Source organism: Phyllosticta citriasiana (genome assembly GCF_038021145.1).
Source record: "Phyllosticta citriasiana strain CBS 120426 chromosome Unknown IWZ02scaffold_7, whole genome shotgun sequence".
In the NCBI taxonomy this organism is placed as follows: Eukaryota; Fungi; Ascomycota; class Dothideomycetes; order Botryosphaeriales; family Phyllostictaceae; genus Phyllosticta; species Phyllosticta citriasiana.
This window is the reverse complement of record NW_027117284.1, coordinates 1584753-1602143: the sequence shown is the minus strand read 5'-3', so window position 1 is coordinate 1602143 and position 17391 is coordinate 1584753. Positions and strand designations below refer to the sequence as shown.

Below are 17391 nucleotides of genomic sequence, written 5' to 3'. Positions count from 1 at the left end.
GACTAGCTACACCAGTCGGGAGCGGTCTTTACAAGCTACCAACGACCACGCGCGTGGCAGTGGAAACAGTTGTTGCAGCGTCAATGTTGTCGGCATGGCATCCTCCGAGGCAGGACGACTAGAGGCACCCAAGCTCGTGAGTCGTCAGCAGTGCCGGCGCGGGCCTGTGACGCAGAGCGGTTCGCACAATACCGCATTCATGGCAGGACTGAATCATCTGAGGGAATCAAAGTTGCTGGAGCGGCCCGTGATGATCAACGATCCGTCGTGCTAACGAGCTCAAGGGACAAGGACGTCTACCGACGACCACCGATCGAGCCGTTAGGAGGCAGTGCAAAGCGTGTGATTGGACAGAACGAGCAGTGTTGAAAAGCTTAACGTCCTGCTAGCGAAGCGCAATTCTCGAGCGACACGAAAGACCAACAGGACATGCAACAGAGCGGAAATGATTGGACAACCAAGACCGTCTTCGTCGTCCGTCTCGGACCCAAACCCCTCATACCCGAACGCCAGCCCGCTTCCAAAACGCCCTTGTCCTCGCTCCCCAAGGCCTGACAAAGAGATTGAGTTTAGAGTTTGTGACCGACGACGGAGAAGAAGTTGCTTTGGGAAACGTGGCTGGCTCTTCCAGTCTTTTCGTCAAAGATCTGGCATCCAAAATGCTCCGCATTTGGCGGCGTGTAGACTGACGGGGTCGTTCAGCATTCCTAACCGAGGCAAAAACTGTGAGTATCAAGACTTACGGTGCAGGGACACGGCGTAGTTGTCCGGGTCAGGGTTGGAGATGCGGTGCAAGCCCAGCTGGTCAGACATGTATGTCACGCCGTTCTCGTGATAGACCGTCTCTTTTTTGATCTGGGGCGGTGCGGGCTTCCCCTGTTCGGAGAGTTGGCGGTCCGGCCAAGAGTAAAGAGTCTCCTTCAGACTTCCTTTCAAGACTTTCATGACGCAATGAGCGTTGGCATGACTGGCGGGTCACGTTAACGACTGAGGGCATCGAGAAGAGAGCAGGCCAGATACTGACTCGTGGATGGGTGAACCTTTGCCGGGAGTCCACACTAGTATCAGCCTGCAGGGCAATCAGTCTGGTTGGCGAAGCGACACTGATTCACGTGGAGGCGAGATCATACAGGTTGGATTTGCCATTGCCTTTGTCTACCAAGTTGCGCGTGTAGTTTCGACTGCCGTCGCCATGGGCATACTGTTGCCACTCTAGAGGGTTGGATACATAGTTTTTCATGAGATTCTCCAGCTCGTGGGGATCGACGTCATCCGAGTCAATGCCCGACGACGGCCCAAGGATGTTGCTGAGGTCTTGGACGAGAGCGTGGAAAGCGTCCAGGTCTTGCGACTTGGAGTTGCCCCCAGTAGCAGGGGCCTGGACAATGCTATCGCCTAGAGCAGTCATGTCGGAATGAGCTGATAAGGAGTGGGAATGGCGGGACTGGAGATTGACAGTGACAGCCGTATGGCAGGGCACGAGGGCGCTTTAAAGTGTGAATACGCCTCCGCGGCTACCGTCGGGGAGTTGGTTCAAAGCAAAGACGTGTCTCAGGAACCTGCTAGTGGAAGCAAACGCGCACGCGTCCTGTTCCTATGCGGACGAGCGTGATGAGCAAACGCTGCAGACGATTGCGTGCTTTGCACCGGCAGCGACTTACGTAGGTGCTGGAGGAGGGTATGTAGGCTGGTGGTTGGACATGTAACGGTGCAGACTAAGGTGAAGTGTGTGCTGTACTGTACTGAACCGTGTACTTTACTGTCGCCGGGTGAGCCGGCGGTTGTGACGAGGTTTTTTCTTGGTCAGCCCTGCCAATGGGAGCTTCCGTTGAGTCTCTTCGAACCGAGTTCGCCGCCGACCAGCGACCACCACAGCTCCCCGCCAAATCTTCTGATTGGCACCCACGTCATCCTGCGCTGAACAATATTCCGACGAGACCTGACTCCGTCCCGCCTTCAACACCAGACCCCAGCCCTGCGATAGCCACCACCCGTACCCGTACCCGTACCCGTACCCGCACACTCAGCAGCCATGGCGACCACTGTAGACAAGGCAAGCCGACGCCATCACCACCCGCCTCGAATACGCCGCATGCTAATACCGCCGCCATGAACAACAGATCAAGGAGATCGAGTCCGAAGTCCGTACACGTCAATCCGACCGCCCATGGCGAGCGACGCGCTAACCTCCCAAACAGATGGCTCGCACTCAGAAAAACAAGGCGACGTCGTTTCACTTGGGTATGGCAGCCGAAGCGGCGCAACACGATTGATATGCACGTCTGACGGGTGTGTAGGACAACTCAAGGCAAAGCTCTCGAAGCTCAAGAAGGAACTGCTGACCCCCTCTGGAGGAGGAGGCGGTGCTGGAAGTAAGGACAAGACTCTTGGAAGACGCTGGTCATTTTACTCACACCGCTGTCAGTCGGATTCGATGTCGCGAGGACCGGTGTGGCTAGCATGTGAGTTTGCGCCTGGCAAAGATTCGACCGGACAACGCTGACGTCCATGGCAGAGGCTTCATTGGTTTCCCCTCGGTAGGAAAGTCGACGTTGATGAGCAGATTGACCGGCCAACATTCAGAAGGTCCGCTGTTGCGTCCCTTTTTTGATTCTCTTGGCTAATCATGCCTGCAGCTGCCGCATACGAGTTTACAACAGTTGGTAAATTGCTCTCATCGACGAACCGACGACTAACGCACGATCCAGCTTACCACGGTGCCCGGTCAAATCATCTACAATGGCGCTAAGCTCCAAATTCTCGACTTGCCCGGTATCATTCAGGGAGCCAAGGACGGCAAGGGTAGAGGACGACAGGTCATTGCCGTCGCCAAAACCTGCCATCTCATCTGCATCGTCCTCGACGTCAACAAGCCGCTCACCGACAAGCGCATCATCGAGACGGAACTCGAAGGCTTTGGCATCCGCATCAACAAGGAGCCCCCTAACATTGTCTTCAAGAAAAAGGACCAAGGTGGCATCAACATCACCAACACGGTGCCGCTGACCAACATTGACCACGACGTAAGTTGGCCACATGGCAAAGAGTCTGGATCTGCCGCTGAGCGCTGCCAAAACAGGAAATCAAGGCCGTTATGAAAGAATACAAGATTGCATCGGCGGATATTGCCATTCGCTGCGACGCTACCATTGACGATCTCATCGACGTGCTGGAAGCAAAGAGCAGGGCATACATCCCGGCCATTTACGCGCTGAACAAGATTGACGCCATTACCATTGAGGAGCTGGACCTGCTGTACCGCATTCCCAACGCCTGCCCCATCAGTTCGGAACACGGCTGGAATGTCGACGAGCTGTTGGAGCAAATGTGGGATAAGCTCAATCTCCGACGAGTCTACACCAAGCCCAAGGGCCGCATGCCCGACTACTCGGCTCCCGTCGTGCTCAAGTCCAACGCATGCACCATCGAAGACTTTGTAAGCTGTTTGATCGACTCCGGCGCCGCGAGCCGTGCTAACCGGACGCTGCACAGTGCAACCAAATCCACAAGACGATTACGGAACAATTCAAACACGCCATTGTGTACGGCAAGTCTGTCAAGCACCAGCCTCAGCGCGTTGGACTGTCACACGAGCTGGCAGACGAAGATGTTGGTAAGTTAGCCGTGCCATTTGTTGGGGGCAAAAAGCAAGATGCTTACGTCATGCGCAGTAACTATCGTCAAACGGTGATCGGCGGGCCGCAGTCCGTTTGGGGGAGGCCGCGCCCCGGGTGTGGCGTGGAGCAATTTTCGGAGCATATCAAAAAGCAGTACTGATTGGTGGGGTGGGACAACCGCATCCGGAACCAGAGGGCTGGCTTGGCCAGGAAGGAAAAAGCGCAGCACGGAGTTTGGAAAGTGGATGGAGTCGTGTGGATATGCATGTCCCTCTGCCGGCGGGCTTATTGGACTGATCGACAGCAGCTCGGCGCCCGAGCGACCGGAGGGGGTCGCGAGGAGAGGAGGCCGCGGAGGGATTCGAGTCCAGGACAGGGTTTTGGGGCGTCTAGGCAATGTATACGGTTGGAGCTCACAGGTTGGTAGGAATATTTTTGTTTGCATGGATGGCGTTGATGACGACGGCCAGAGCCAGAGGATACGAACGACCGACGGGCGCGGGTTCGTGGATGCGGTGCATGTTGGTTTGTTTGTCTGACGGCGGCGAGTGACGGACATTTTTCAGGAGCAGCGAGTGGATGGGAAGTGGTGGTGGTGGTGGTTGTGGTGATGGTGAGGACGTGTGACTGGGACTGGGACTGCGACTGCGACTGCGACTGGGGGGGGGGGGGGGGGAGTGCGAGGGCAGGAGAACGAAGGGGGCGCAGAGGGACCAGGGCAAAGATTCCGTCGCCCGCGCACGGCCGATAGCTGATCCCAGCAGCAGGACGACGACGACCACACGACGATCTTCGATTCCCATTGTACCGCTACCCGACTTGACTGCCCTCTCAGCGTCCAACGTCTCCGCCTTGGCTTCCCACTGGCCGCCCCAGAGAACGACAGCCCGCCTTTCCCAGTTCAAAACATCTAGACGGCCATGTCCACAAAACAGACATACAGGGGGGCACCAGCTGCCTATCTGCTCCCGCTTCTGCACCCGCACCGCACCGCACCGCACCCGCACCGTATTCACCAACGACTCCCTACCTTGTCCCTACCTTACCTTGGACCTTCAACTCTCTCCACACTACTGATCACCTCGTCCGATCTCGAGGCCCACCCCCCGTCCTGTCTCATTCCTGTCTCTGCTCCTCCGCCCACTCGCTTGCGCCGTGGTACCACTACCGTGTTTCGCTTCAGGACTTCCCCGTGCATGCATGCACCCTTCCTTTTCTGATCTCAGGAACACCACTCTCTCGGATGCACTCGCTGCATACAAGAAGTCTGACCTTTTCCAAAATTCCAACCGCACGGTTCGCCCACTCGCTTTCTGATCGCCATGAGCCACATAGGCATCAAGCACGAGCAACACCACCCGGACGAGTCCACCTTTCAGTACGACACGGCAGCAGCTCCTTGGACCGACTCGCCCGTCGCCTACCACCACAACTCCCCAGCCCAGGAATACAATGCCTTTGCTTTTAACCCCCCGCCAATGGAGCCCATCTTCTCCCAGCACCAGCCAATGCAACCGCCTAGGCCAAACCACCAACACCTCCAACCGCTCATCATGCCGCAGTGGCCGAGCATGTTGACGGGTCAGACAAGCTACGCGCCTCACCAGGTCTACTCTGCTCCTGCGCCGGCGCCAGTGCAGCCGGCCCCGGCCCCGGTCTCGGCCGCTTCGACTCGGACATCTTCAACACCGAGAAAGACACTCACAGACAATGACCGCCGGCGCATGTGCCTCTATCACGAGGAGCATCCCACCGTGAAGCAGACGGAGATTGGAGGTTAGTCCGGTCAACCGTCTCGTAATGGACTTTGCTAACGTGGACCACCAGCCATGTTTGGCGTCGAGCGCAGGTATTCTTCCGCGTTCTTGATTCAATTGCGCCATGTGTACTGACCGTTGCCAGCACTGTATCCAAGGTTCTAAGACAAAAGGAAAAATACTTGTATCAGGATGATGGAAGCCGCTCTCCCATCAAGAGGTCCAAGAGCAAGTTTCCAGACGTTGAGAGAGCATTGGCGAACTGGGCCAAAAACCACCAGCGGCAGGGACTTCCTCTGACAGACGACATGATCAAGGAAAAGGCCCAGTTCTTCGCCGCTTCGGTTGGCAGTTCCGAAAGCCACATCCAAGCCAGTAGCAACACCTGGCTGGCCAAGTTTAAGCAAAAGAACAGCTTGATGGGGGCCAAGTCGAGAAAGCGGTCCATTGCCGAGGACTCAGAACCGTCAAATCCACCGTCAAGCGCACACACTCCCAACGAAACGTCACCCTGCTCCCCTAGGAGAATTCCGTCGCCCTCGCCTTTGACCTCGAGCTCCTTGAAGAGCGAGGAAAGTCTGATCAAGACGGAAAGCCCCGACAGTTATAGAGACCAACCGAATCGGTCGTTTCCCCATTCGCAGAGCAATACATCTTTGTCGAGCGTCTTTACGGATGCAGCTGGCTCGACCTTTTCGGCGGGACCCACGAGCCCGACCTCGCCCTTCTTCACGCCCGATTCCGTGTGTGGGCCCAGCCCCTTCATGCCGTCGCAGCAGCCGCGCAATGTGACGCAAAGAAGCCAAAGCTTCCCGGCGCTTGGGATAGATTCGTACGGGTCTCCGCCGTCATCCTCTGAGGCCGAAACTCCCCGCTACGTCACCTCGACGACATTGGAGTCGCCAATAGCAGATCCGTCGTCCATGGGAGGTGTTGAAGAGATGATGCAGCGGCCAAGCACGCTGTTACAACAGCAGACGACGTCGATGCAGCCGCCGCCGCTTCCGGCACTGACCCCTGTAACCACGACACAGCAAATTTCACCGGTCAGTCCCAGCAGCAGCAGCAGCACCGCCCCCTCGTCGCCGTCGCAGGAGGACGCAAGGAAGGCTCTGGAAGTCGTCATGAGCTTCTTCCAGCACCAGCCCGGCGGGTTCGTGGAGCCGCAGGAATACGTCACAATTGGCAAGTTGATGGAGAAGCTGCGGCTGCAGCGCAACGGAAGCATGGTGGGCGAGAACCTGCCCGGGGGCTTGCACCGCATCCCGGAGCAGGAACTCGTCAGGAAGACTTGAACATTTGCATGCCCTCGTCTCGTCGTCGTTTGAGGGGTCGCCCACATTTTGTTTTTCCTCCTCTCGTATCTTTTCTGGTCGTCATCGTCTCATTACGGTTCCGATTGGCAGAATCCTTCACATCTCACTCCCACTGCTTGACGGCGTCGTTTGATTTGGCTAGTCACGGTCTAAAGGCATACTGGCAACAGGTCGGTAGTCAGTCCTGAAGAGTTTTTTTGCGGGGTACCTTTCATTGCACATTCATTGGAATAATTTGTTCTCGGGACAACATTTGGTTGTTTGCTGGTTGTTGTTGTTGCGTTAGGTCTTGAGGATTTGTTTGGGCTGGTTGGGGGTGGCATCTCGGTTTGGAAAGGGCCCTGCAGCCGCAGCAGCAGGGTACCATGTAATTGTGATACCTCTGTAGCTTCCTTTTTTTTTTTTTTTTTTTTTCTTTTCTTTCATTGTCTCATGTTTTTGTTTCCTTTTCTTTCCTTTTCTCCCCCCCCCTTTTTTTTTAAAAAAAAAAAATCCCCTCCCCTCGCTTGTCCTGTCCTCCAATTCGCTCCTTCGTCTGTACCCAAATGGCTAAACCGGCGCGGCACGGCATTGCACCACTTACTCCACCCCCTGGATTTGTAATGGGGACAACTTGGGCAAAAGGAAATCAAAAAACAGCGAGAGAAGAAAAGAGGGCTTGTTCAGGGGGTTGAAGGCCAAGGGGGAATTGCGACGTTGAAACTCCCACCTTAAGAAGAAGAAAAAACAAAGAAGTCGAATCCGCTCGCGCGGCGCTGTTTTGGACACTACCTATCTACCTACCTACCTACTGGACTTTAGTGGGCGAATTTGCATCATGTTTCGGCTTGGTTCCACGTCTCAAACTGCGCGCGTTTTTTTCCGCGAGCCTTTGCTTTTTCTTGCTTCGAGACTCGTCGCTATCTCATCTCGTCCTCGTCACCGTCACTCGAGGTACGTGCGTGTGCTTGTGCTTGTGCCTGTGCCTATGCTTGTGCGTGTTGTTGTTGTTCGTTCCAAGGAAAAGGCCATCCCTCCCTCCCTCCTACACATAAAAGCGCGAAAATGCCATGCCACCAACCACCTTTGTTCAAAGTTTTTATTTTATTTTTTGCTTTTTCTTTATTTTTCTTGGCTTGGGCGGCGCGGCCTCTCGCCCTTCCATCCCTCTCGTCCTGCGCATTGTTGCTTTGGAGCGAGCGAGCGGCGGCGGCTGCTCTGATCAATGTTACCTACGTACGTACGTACGGTGGTGGTGGTGGTGGTGGTGATCCGCCCAGCCCAGCCCAGCCCAGCGCGCGCAGGCAAGCCTCGTTTTGAGTGATGGGCGTGTGCGGCGGGCCCAGGCCGCAGACGACGACGACATTGCTGGTCGGTTGGTCGGTCCTTTCGCTCCCTTGCTTGCGCTGTGGCCGCCAGCCAGCGCCTTGCGGGAGATGCATACATACATACTTACTTGCTTACATGGGATGGGATGGGGCCTATGTGTCCGTCCGTCCGTCTGTCTCGGGCGGCCGCAGAGACGGTCGCCCAAGCGCATCTATCTGCCGCCGCCAGCCCGGCCAGCAGCCAGCCCGTCAGGCCAGGTGGGCGGAAGCGAATTACTCACAAGCCAGCCAATCCTCACGTGAGGTTACCTACCTACCTCCCTACCTACCTACCTTACCCCACCTACCGTGTGTACACATGCAGTGGAGCGACGGTCCAGTCCAAGCAGGCAGGCTGTCTGGGGCCAGCAACAGCACAGCACTGCATAGCATAGGGCAGGGCTTCAGGGCAGGCTTCCGGTTCGGGGCAGAACAAAAAAACCCCTCAGGCGTGGCTTGGGAGGAGGCAAGAAAGACAACACGACGACGAACGCCACGGGCCGTACCACATGTACCCAGCGTAAGGTAGGTACCGTGGGTAGCAACAGGGGGCTCTCACGTGGAGTAGCACTGTGCGACCAAGCAAGCAAGCAGGTCTGCTCCGGCCGGCTGGCCGACTGGCCGGACCGGAGGACGGGTGGAGCTCCCCTCCCCCCAAAACGCATGGGTGCACGCTCGTCTGGTCTCATGGTCTGGTCTAGTCTGGCCTGGGTTGTTGTCTTATCTGGGCTGCGCTGTACTGCGCTGTGCTGCGCTATGCTAGCTGGCGCTCGTCATCGATGATGGATAGATTTCAGCCTCCTACGGGCATACACACCTCATTCCTTTCTACACGCATACATACCCTGGCTAGGTAACTGCTACTGCTGCTACTGCTACTACCGCTACATGATACATGTGGCTCTCCTCCCCAGCTATGCTATGTGCGTTGGTGTGAGTTTTATACCGCGCCTACACGTGGCTAATGTGCGTAGGTATGGTTCATGTTATTTGAGCATAACAACCACCACCTTAAAAACCACATCTCCCATCCCGTCCATCTCCCTCCCTTTCTCTAATCTACACACCCTTCTTTTTACTTTTACTTTTCCTTTTCCTTCCCCTACCACCACCGCCGCCACCGCCGCCGCCGCCGCCGCTGCCCCCTTTATCTCCTTTATTTCTCCTTGCTGGCTTGCTTGCTTACTTAACTACGCCTCATCCATCCCTTATCCATCTAAGCACACTGTACTGCACTGCACTGCCATGTCATGCGTAGGTGGGCTGGGGCGGCAGCGGCACTATATGGAGCCACATCCGCCGGCGCTTGCGCCCTGCTGCCCCGAACACGCTCAACTAGTGAGCGATGCCGACTACCACTTACTCCTGCATGCGTGCGTGCATGTGTGCGTACCGAGAGCTGAGAGACAGACTTGCCTTGCTTTGGCTTATCTTGTCTTAGATGCTAAGACACGTGTGGATGTTATTTATCCATACCTATACTGCTCTATTGATATTTAATAAGGGAGAAAGATTTCCAGCGCCTTGGGTTTTAATAATTAGGTGCGGCTCCGCTTACTGCTTTTGCTGTTAATGGATGGATGAAATGGATGAAAGGGAAAGGATGGGATGGGCTTGTTCTTCGCTCGCCACGTTGTTAGTCGGTCTTGCAGTATGCGTACCTATATAAGGATTGATGGTACGTACATACATGCATATATGTATGTATGCATGGATATGTGTCTTTTTATTGTTTACTAGCCTGCCTGCTTGCCCGCTAAACTGCGAACTTGTCCTATCTGACCTGCTATGCTTCATTCACCTCATTCCATTCCAGCTCATGCATCACCTTCGCACGCATTCTGTATAGTCTGTGTGTCTATCTGCCACCCCTTGTTTGCCTGCTGCTGCTGCTACTCTCCTGCCTAGTCATCCGCATAACCCCATCTCATCTTTATTCTATTCTCTTCCTTATTCCTCCAGCCGTCCATCATTAACCATTCACAACTCACTGTTCCCCGTCCACTCGCCTCCTCATCATCAACCGCGTAGTCAATATCTTGACCGCTCTTCGTCTCCCTGTCTCCCTACTCCAGCCGTCCATTCAACCATTCAACCGGCAAGCGAGCGAGCATGCGGCCACGGCGCCAAGGTGGAGGAAAGAAGGAAGGACCGACAGAGTGAGTGGAGTGGAGTGGAGGCGAACCGTACCGGCCGACTGGGCCGCGCGTGCGTGCGCTCGCTCAGCCGGCCAGCGCGGCGATCGTCATCATCATCATCATCATCATCATCATTTACCGCTGCTGATTCTTCCCTGCTGCCGCTGCGACACTGATTTAAGTCGTGTCCTTGATTGTGCGTACATCTTCTTTGATGTTTGAATTGCGCAGTACGGGAGAAAAGGGGAGGAAAGGAAAAGGAAGAGGAGGAGAAAAATGAGAAATGGATAAAAGGAATGAAGTTGTGCCTACCTCGTCATGCAGTCGTTTATGTGGTTAGTCAGTGAATGGATGCAGATGCGAATGTTGGTCCCTGGTCCTTGGGGCCGCCGTGCGACTACGGCTATAGCTACGGTTCGGTGCCGCACTGGTGCAGCCGGCTGGTTGCCCGCGAGGAGGTAGGTTGGTGCGTGCGTGCCCTGCTCTGCTGTCATCATCTACGAGGATTTTTTCTCTTAATTTTTTCTATTCCATTTTTTGTTTCGAATCTCTTCGCTGTTTGTCTCGTGGTAGTGTTAGTGCCGCATTTTCTTAGCCGGACAGATGTATGATATACGAACGGCGCAGCAGTTGGATCATGGAGTTGTGTGTGGGTGAGTTGCAAGTCCGGGCGTTTTGTTGGTCTGTCTGTCTATTATCAGCACTAGGTAGGTGCTCAGGAGCGATTTGCAAACTGGAAGAGGGCGGCAATGATTGACTTACCAATCGAATGAATGAATCGAATCGGCATGGCTGCGGACCGCCGCCGTCGTTGCGTTGGTAGGTGCACATCTCCATCTCCATCCGCATCCCACTTTTCGTCTCCGTCGTGGCTCATCAACATCGATTACTGAGAAAGCTTCATCCCGTCTCATATAGCTATTTTGCTTACCGTCATCGAAGTTGACAACGAATAAAATTGCTCGCCGTTAATATCTTACAGGCTTCATCATGATGCGCCACTGCCCCTAGACAACGAGAAGGCAAACAAATCCCCAGCATGTGCATTCAGTATTGGCGCGAGGCATTTTTTTCCTGCTGCCGCCACAAGTTCAACATAAGTCGTGTCCTCGATTATGCGCACATGGTGTTTAGATTTGGATTTTGTGCGGAAGGGGAGAGGAGAGGAGGAAAGTGAGGAGCAAATACGAAATGTTGAAGGGGAATGAAGAAGGGAACAAGCAGCTACCTAGTTATGCAGTCATTTATGTGGTTATGTAGGTACCTAGGTTAGTAAAAGGGTGCGGGTATTGGACCCCGGTCCTTGGGGCCGTGGTGCGGCTACAGCTCCAGCTACAGTTCAGTGCGGTACCGTGTAACTTTAGACTAAGTTGGATCCAGTATATGACTATAGACTGTGACTCCAGATCCTAGCTGTATTTAAATTCCAGCTGATCTTCTATCCATAATCTGCTTCCTGCACTTCATCCACCACTCATCATCCAACTTTCAAGAAACTCACTCACCAGAGAGGGCTGCTTCGTCGACAACCTCGCTTCATCTACCCACTATCCAGCCTTCAAGCAACTCGCTCACTAGAGAGCTGCTTGATCAAAACTTCATTTCACCTACCCAACATCCAACCTTCAAGAGACTGACTCACTAGAAGGCCACCTCATCCAACTTCACTTCATCTACCAACCATCTAGCCTTCAAGTGGCTCGTTCACCAGAGGGTTGCTTCATCAAAAACTCCACTTCATCGACCCACCTTCCAACCTTCAAGCCGCTCAAAAATCATCAACAAATCCACAAGAAACCCCAACAATCCGAAACCTGCCCATGCATTCGACTAACTAATACCATCACAGTGCTCAAAATGTCTGACAAGGAAGTCCCCGTCCACTCTACCTAGTCACCCGCAGTCTTCACCGAGCGGGAGCATTTGGAGTTTCAAAAATTCCTTGAGGATGTTCAAAATTCCATCAACTCTACACTGCCTGTCGGTACTACACCTTACGATACAGTCGCCGTCCAAGCCTTAATCTGGCAGAATGACAGCATGGGATGCAAATCAGCCGAGCGAAACTTGATCAACGTGTTTGTACAGGATTACCGCTTCGAATGCGAGTCTGTTGTCATCCCCACGAACCTGGGCCACGATACAACTGCATTCGTCCAGGACGCTCTACATGAATTTGAAAAAAAAGTGGGACTCGCCAGAATCATTGCTCATATTCGTCTATTCTGGTCACGCTGCAGTGGATAAATACTGGGAGATGTATCTCGCTGGTGAACTCGGACACGGGTTCTTGGGACTCAGATCGCCCTGGATCTCTTGGGAAAGCATCAAATCCTACATTGGATCATCCAAGGGCGGAAGGGGCCTATGCATCTTGGATTGCTGCTGCGATCTCGCCGCGCAGTCTCACAAGGGACCAGAAATCTTGGCAGCTTCCGGATGGCACCGTACCGAGAAGGCTTCTGCCAATTTACATTTCTCGTTCACCAACGTCTTGGCAAGGCACTTGAAGTCCCTGAACGGCAAACCTCATTCGGTCAGTCAAATTTTCGGTGACTTGACACTCGCCCGCCGCCGATACAAACTGCAGAGATCAATCAACCACGTTGGCCAGGTGGGCAAGACGAGCGTCATTCTAGGAAGAAAGTAAAAAAAGACCGATAAATACGACACCATTTCACAGGAAGATCTCACAAAGGCGATCGAAAGAATGAGCGAGTCCGGATACAGGGTTCTCATCTCCGCGCTCTTCGTCAAACAAGACGTTATTCCCAGCCGAGAACAGTTCACAAGCTGGTTGACAGCCAACCTACCCCCAGATCTGAGGTCGCTTTCCATCACCCTCGAGAGTGCAAAAAGGACAGATTCGATGCTACTTCTCTTGACAGTGCCTCTCCTTGTCTGGGATGGTCTTCCAACTAACAACACGGCATACGACCTCATCTCTTTCGTGGAGGATCCTCCAAAGAAGAAACCCAGTACTGAAGCTTCTGGCTTGACCGAGCGGGAGAATATCCCACACCGATCTGGAGGAAGCAAGTAACCCAATCAGCGAGGATCGTTTGCTGAAGATGCCGCGCTCGGTTCGGCTCAGGAACATGCAGTGCGTTCATGGGGGCGGGGGCGGTTCTAGAAACAAAAGCCAGCATACAAGATACACACACACACTTTCTCTCTCTCTCTCTCTCTCTCTAGATACAGACGAAAACCAGTTAATCAATCAATCGCTTCCCGTGTCTTCGTGTATGTATGCAAGTGGCTTCTTTGTCAACACAAGAAATCAAGTCCTCAAGAGCTTCTTCGGAATTGGTCGCTTCAACTGGCTCAACGCGCGACCAATACGTCCGGCGCCGTAGAAGTGCAGATCGTAATGCCAACCACCCTCGTTTTGCCTTGCGACTGTCTACGCCACGCCACTACGCCGCGCAATGCCATAATGCCATAATGACATGCCATGCCATGCCATGCCATGTCCTAGGAGCTGCCGTGCCCCAAGCCAACCATGGATGAGAAAAGGAAAGAACCAAAGAAAGAAAGAAAAAGGCCAACGTGTTACGAGGCTAGGGACCCAAGCATGTCTCCGTCTACGCCGCGACCAACGAGCTGCAACAACGACGACGCCTCTCCGTACTCAGCCGTCTACAGATTCTACCCTAAGCGCTCCTCCATCAGCGCATCGACGCCCTTCTCACCCAGCTCGGGCAACAAGCGCACGACCACGAGCTCAACCAGCCCAAAGACCAGGTGCTTATTCAGGTACGGGTCTCCAAGCACATCCAGCAGCCGCTCGACCTGCCTCCTCTGGACCACGTCGTCCGACTCGGGCTCGTCGCTTGCGTCTCCACATTCCTCGTTTGTAGCGGGAGCAGACGACGGAGACGACGACGACGCATCGGCAGGGGAAGGCGGTACCGCAGCATGAGTACTAGCAGAGGAGGAAGCGAGCGGAGGCGACTTTGGCCTGGCCCTGCCGAACAAGCGAGGCCTCACCGCCGCCGGCGTCGCCGCCAACACGGCCTGCGCAGCCCTGCGTTTGATGGCGAGCTCCTCCTCGGGCGAAGGCGCCACGCGCGGCGGGGCCAGGGCGTTGTTGGGGAAAAGGGCAGCGCGCAACGTGCGCAGCAGGGGCGGCAGCAATGCTGGGTTGAGCAGGTGCGCGCGAAGGTGGTGGGAAAGTAGTCTGTGCGCGAGAAAAAAAATCATTGGTCGTTAGTCAACTTTACTCATTCAGTGGTTGATGATTATGGGGGCCAGCGACGCCGTTGACGCGATTCCCGCAGCTGTCTGAGAGAAACAAAATGAGAAGGGCACCATGTTACATGGATTGAACGAGGGGATTTGCAGAAGCGAAGGCGGGCTTTCTGGGAAAATTTGGTAAAATTGGAGTCATTGGCGGATTAGCCTCAATATGCGAGGGCCTGGGAAACGAGAACCGGGATAGCGCTATTGGACGCTCGCCGGGCTAGTCCGCTTTGGTGTCGTGGGTGGGAAATTCCCGACGACTTGAATTGCATTGTGGCCGTGTCGGTGACGTTGCGACCTTGATAGGACCGCGTCTGGAATCGATGGTCCTCAGGGAATGATGGGGACGCGGCGAAACCAATGGGTAAGCGAATTGAAAAGGATCGCCAGTCCGAGGAGCAAATGTCCGCCAAGGCAAAAGGTCCGGCGCCAAACAGGACCACCATTTTACCGGCCGGATGCATACGAAGCCGTATAGCATTCAAGAATTCAGGACACGGCGGTGGTGAGATCGAGATGGCATAAAGCGCAACTGGCAGGTCCATGGTTGACGTGAGACAGGCATCGGACAGTGGTAGCCGACTTCCCGCCGCGATGCCCGACGAAAGTCTGTTCCAAGTGAGGAGATGGGCTGATGTCACTCTCATGGTCGCATGAGGGACTCGAATTGGTGCGCATCTTGATTGCGGTTGCGGTCTCAAGCGTAGGCGGCGTCCAATGCCAGACGAGTCTCGCAGGCTTTGCGTTAAACAGGGCTTCCTGGCCGCAACCCCTTGCGACGAACGGCCGGTCCCGAGCATGCCAGTGGGCGGAAGGCAGATCAGCCGGATGCACACGGCACGCCTTTCCAGGCGAGAGAAAATGGTACAGGTTGCACTTCCAGGATTGATTGATGGCGGGGGTCGGTATTGTTGAGCTGTAGCATGCGAGCTGCGGGCCTAGTGCGCCGGGAGCCAGAGACGACGGAGAGAGGTTCGTTCTTGGACGAGTAGAGTCTTTTGCGTCGTCTGCATTGCTTTGCCCTCGACGCGTCGATTCGCCTTGAGGCGGCCGGGGCCAGATGCATGACGATTAGGGTATGAAACCGCGGGCCGGGGCTGCAGTCTTCGATAGGCCGACATGGATTGCCAGCCAAGTCAAGTGACCACCAGAGCATGCGGAGCTAGACAGGGAACGGCGACATGGGCTGAAAGAGTCGAAAGAATGCGATGGGGAGTGCGACAGAAAAGAAACAGTCCGACTTACCTGTCCAATGGTTTGTTTGTACCACCCACCTGTCCGGGACCGCTGACTGCACCCCAATGAAGTAGCGATACAAGGCCGGCGAGCCATGGCATCCGGGCCTTGAATTCGAGCAGCTGAGCGGCGCACGTCCACGCGCTCATGCTGAGTACCGGCCATGGTTCGTCCACCGTCGCAGAAGGCGCGGCATTATTGCTCCACAGCGACTGACGGCTGGCGTCAATGGGCGATGACATGTGCACACCACCCACAAATCTGTCAGGGAGCGAGGGCGATCGTGTCAGTGCCGTGATGATGGCGCGCAAAGCCGTAAAAGCCAAAAACGTATACTGGCATATGTTCCAAAACAGGGCGTTGAGATCGCCAATGGGCCAGGCCTGTCGGCCCCGGGATTTCTTTTGCTTGCGTGGCTCAACGGCGTCTCCGGATGGTGAGGTGAGCAGGCCAAATTGCTCCAAACGACTCGTCGTCTTTGCTGAGCCGCTGGCAAGCGCTTGACTTTCTGCGTCGTCCATGCGTGGATGTATGATTTGAGCAATTTTTTCGGTGGCCTCCCATAGGAGCCACGGCTCGCAAACCTTGTTGCCGACGCCATTGCCAATAATCATTTCCGAGAATATCTCAACCACCAGCGCGCGGAGGCATCCATTCTCCAAATCCTCGGTTGGCAACAGCACTGCCAGCACTCCTTGGACCAACAATTGGCGCCACGCTGCCTCGTTCTCATGCTGCTCCAAGATTGTGACTGGATCTGCTTCTGACGGGACCGGATCCAGTGCAGGGTGCGGTATGAGGGTGTGGTAGATTTTTCGGTAGCCCGAGGAGAGAGGGTTGCTTTCAGAGACGCGGCGCGAGGTCCGGTATGCTGTGGGAAGATGTAATTAGCCCGGAAGTCGCATTGTCGTCGCCGCGGTTTGCACCTACCGTTAATGTGATTCTCGACCAGCCGGGGCGCCTCGTCCAAGACCAAGGCTTCCAGATCCACCTGCCTCAGCCTCTGCTCGAGGGCTCGCGTGCAGTGGGCAATGATCTGAATCACTTCGTCCACAAATACATGGTCTGGTGTGATCTTGGCGTACCAGGCGTAGACAAACTCCTTGATGATGACGGAAATGATGCCGTACAGCTGCAAGTCGACCTCGTTTGAGCTCGTCAAGGGCGGCAGGAGCTCATCCAGCGGCTTCTGCGATGTCTTGCCCTTTTCTCCACCGGCAAGGATGTTGGACGAAACATGGTGTGCGCACAGGGTGCGACGAATGAACGCCGCCGTTGCCTTGTCCGAAGCGACATCTCCATTTGTTCTGGCCGACTCGGGTCTGGAAGTGGTGACGGGACGCGCGCTGGAAGTTGTAATGCCCGCGTCTACGCCTGTAGCGAGCTTCGGGGCGATGGGAACGGAGCCTTGAGGGGAGCTCGACGTTCTAGTCGGAAGCGGTTGCATGGCATCAGGTCAATCTGGGCTTGGGCGCATTGCTGCTGGATGGCGCGCGATCAATTAGTGTGGCGGAAGGGAGGAGTTCTCGTGTGGATATGGGCTGCGTAAGGGGGCTTCCGAACGTTGAGGCTGTAAAGTTGGCTTGAGTCGTCATTATCACGTGCTTCGTTGGAGCTCGACGGCCGACGTGATGGGAGGTCGGCCCGATGTTGACCGGCCGAAGCTCCAAGGCGGTGAGCCGACGGAGCTCCAGAGCTTCACCTAACATCAACACCACTTGCACACAACTCTGTCATCC

General features: G+C 55.0%; 6 protein-coding genes across 6 annotated transcripts; 4 read left to right on the top strand and 2 right to left on the bottom strand.

Annotated features, from left to right (window-relative positions):
• Positions 1-280: 280 nt before the first annotated feature.
• IWZ02DRAFT_282312 (cysteine dioxygenase) lies at positions 281-1578 on the bottom strand. Its single transcript, XM_066763657.1, has 4 exons — positions 1131-1578; positions 1025-1069; positions 744-967; positions 281-685 (listed from the first exon to the last, which is right to left on the bottom strand). Exons 1-4 carry the CDS (start codon positions 1406-1408, stop codon positions 570-572), a joined length of 663 nt encoding a protein of 220 aa, XP_066622564.1. The 5' UTR covers positions 1409-1578; the 3' UTR covers positions 281-569.
• Positions 1579-1720: 142 nt separating this feature from the next.
• Positions 1721-3787, top strand: IWZ02DRAFT_281876 (GTP binding protein-like protein). The gene is made up of 11 exons (XM_066763655.1): positions 1721-2053; positions 2121-2141; positions 2199-2241; positions 2298-2372; positions 2426-2462; positions 2516-2586; positions 2637-2659; positions 2709-3023; positions 3080-3436; positions 3493-3613; positions 3672-3787. The coding sequence occupies exons 1-11, from the start codon at positions 2033-2035 to the stop codon at positions 3689-3691; spliced, it is 1104 nt and encodes a 367-aa protein (XP_066622563.1). The 5' UTR covers positions 1721-2032; the 3' UTR covers positions 3692-3787.
• Positions 3788-4817: 1030 nt separating this feature from the next.
• On the top strand, positions 4818-6754 carry IWZ02DRAFT_281833 (uncharacterized protein). Its single transcript, XM_066763654.1, has 3 exons — positions 4818-5393; positions 5445-5466; positions 5520-6754. The coding sequence occupies exons 1-3, from the start codon at positions 4940-4942 to the stop codon at positions 6667-6669; spliced, it is 1626 nt and encodes a 541-aa protein (XP_066622562.1). The 5' UTR covers positions 4818-4939; the 3' UTR covers positions 6670-6754.
• Positions 6755-8678: 1924 nt separating this feature from the next.
• Positions 8679-9624, top strand: IWZ02DRAFT_281696 (uncharacterized protein). The gene has a single exon (XM_066763653.1). It carries the CDS (start codon positions 8925-8927, stop codon positions 9534-9536), a length of 612 nt encoding a protein of 203 aa, XP_066622561.1. The 5' UTR covers positions 8679-8924; the 3' UTR covers positions 9537-9624.
• Positions 9625-12031: 2407 nt separating this feature from the next.
• IWZ02DRAFT_520150 (uncharacterized protein) lies at positions 12032-13475 on the top strand (the record flags this gene model as incomplete). Its single annotated transcript, XM_066770760.1, has 4 exons — positions 12032-12046; positions 12068-12282; positions 12335-12788; positions 12858-13475. The coding sequence occupies 4 exons, from the start codon at positions 12032-12034 to the stop codon at positions 13215-13217; spliced, it is 1044 nt and encodes a 347-aa protein (XP_066622560.1). The 3' UTR covers positions 13218-13475.
• A 347-nt stretch (positions 13476-13822) lies between these two features.
• On the bottom strand, positions 13823-17194 carry IWZ02DRAFT_420696 (PXA domain-containing protein; the record flags this gene model as incomplete). Its single annotated transcript, XM_066765835.1, has 4 exons — positions 16583-17194; positions 15662-16523; positions 14130-14354; positions 13823-13973 (listed from the first exon to the last, which is right to left on the bottom strand). The coding sequence occupies exons 1-4, from the start codon at positions 17097-17099 to the stop codon at positions 13823-13825; spliced, it is 1755 nt and encodes a 584-aa protein (XP_066622559.1). The 5' UTR covers positions 17100-17194.
• Positions 17195-17391: the final 197 nt, after the last annotated feature.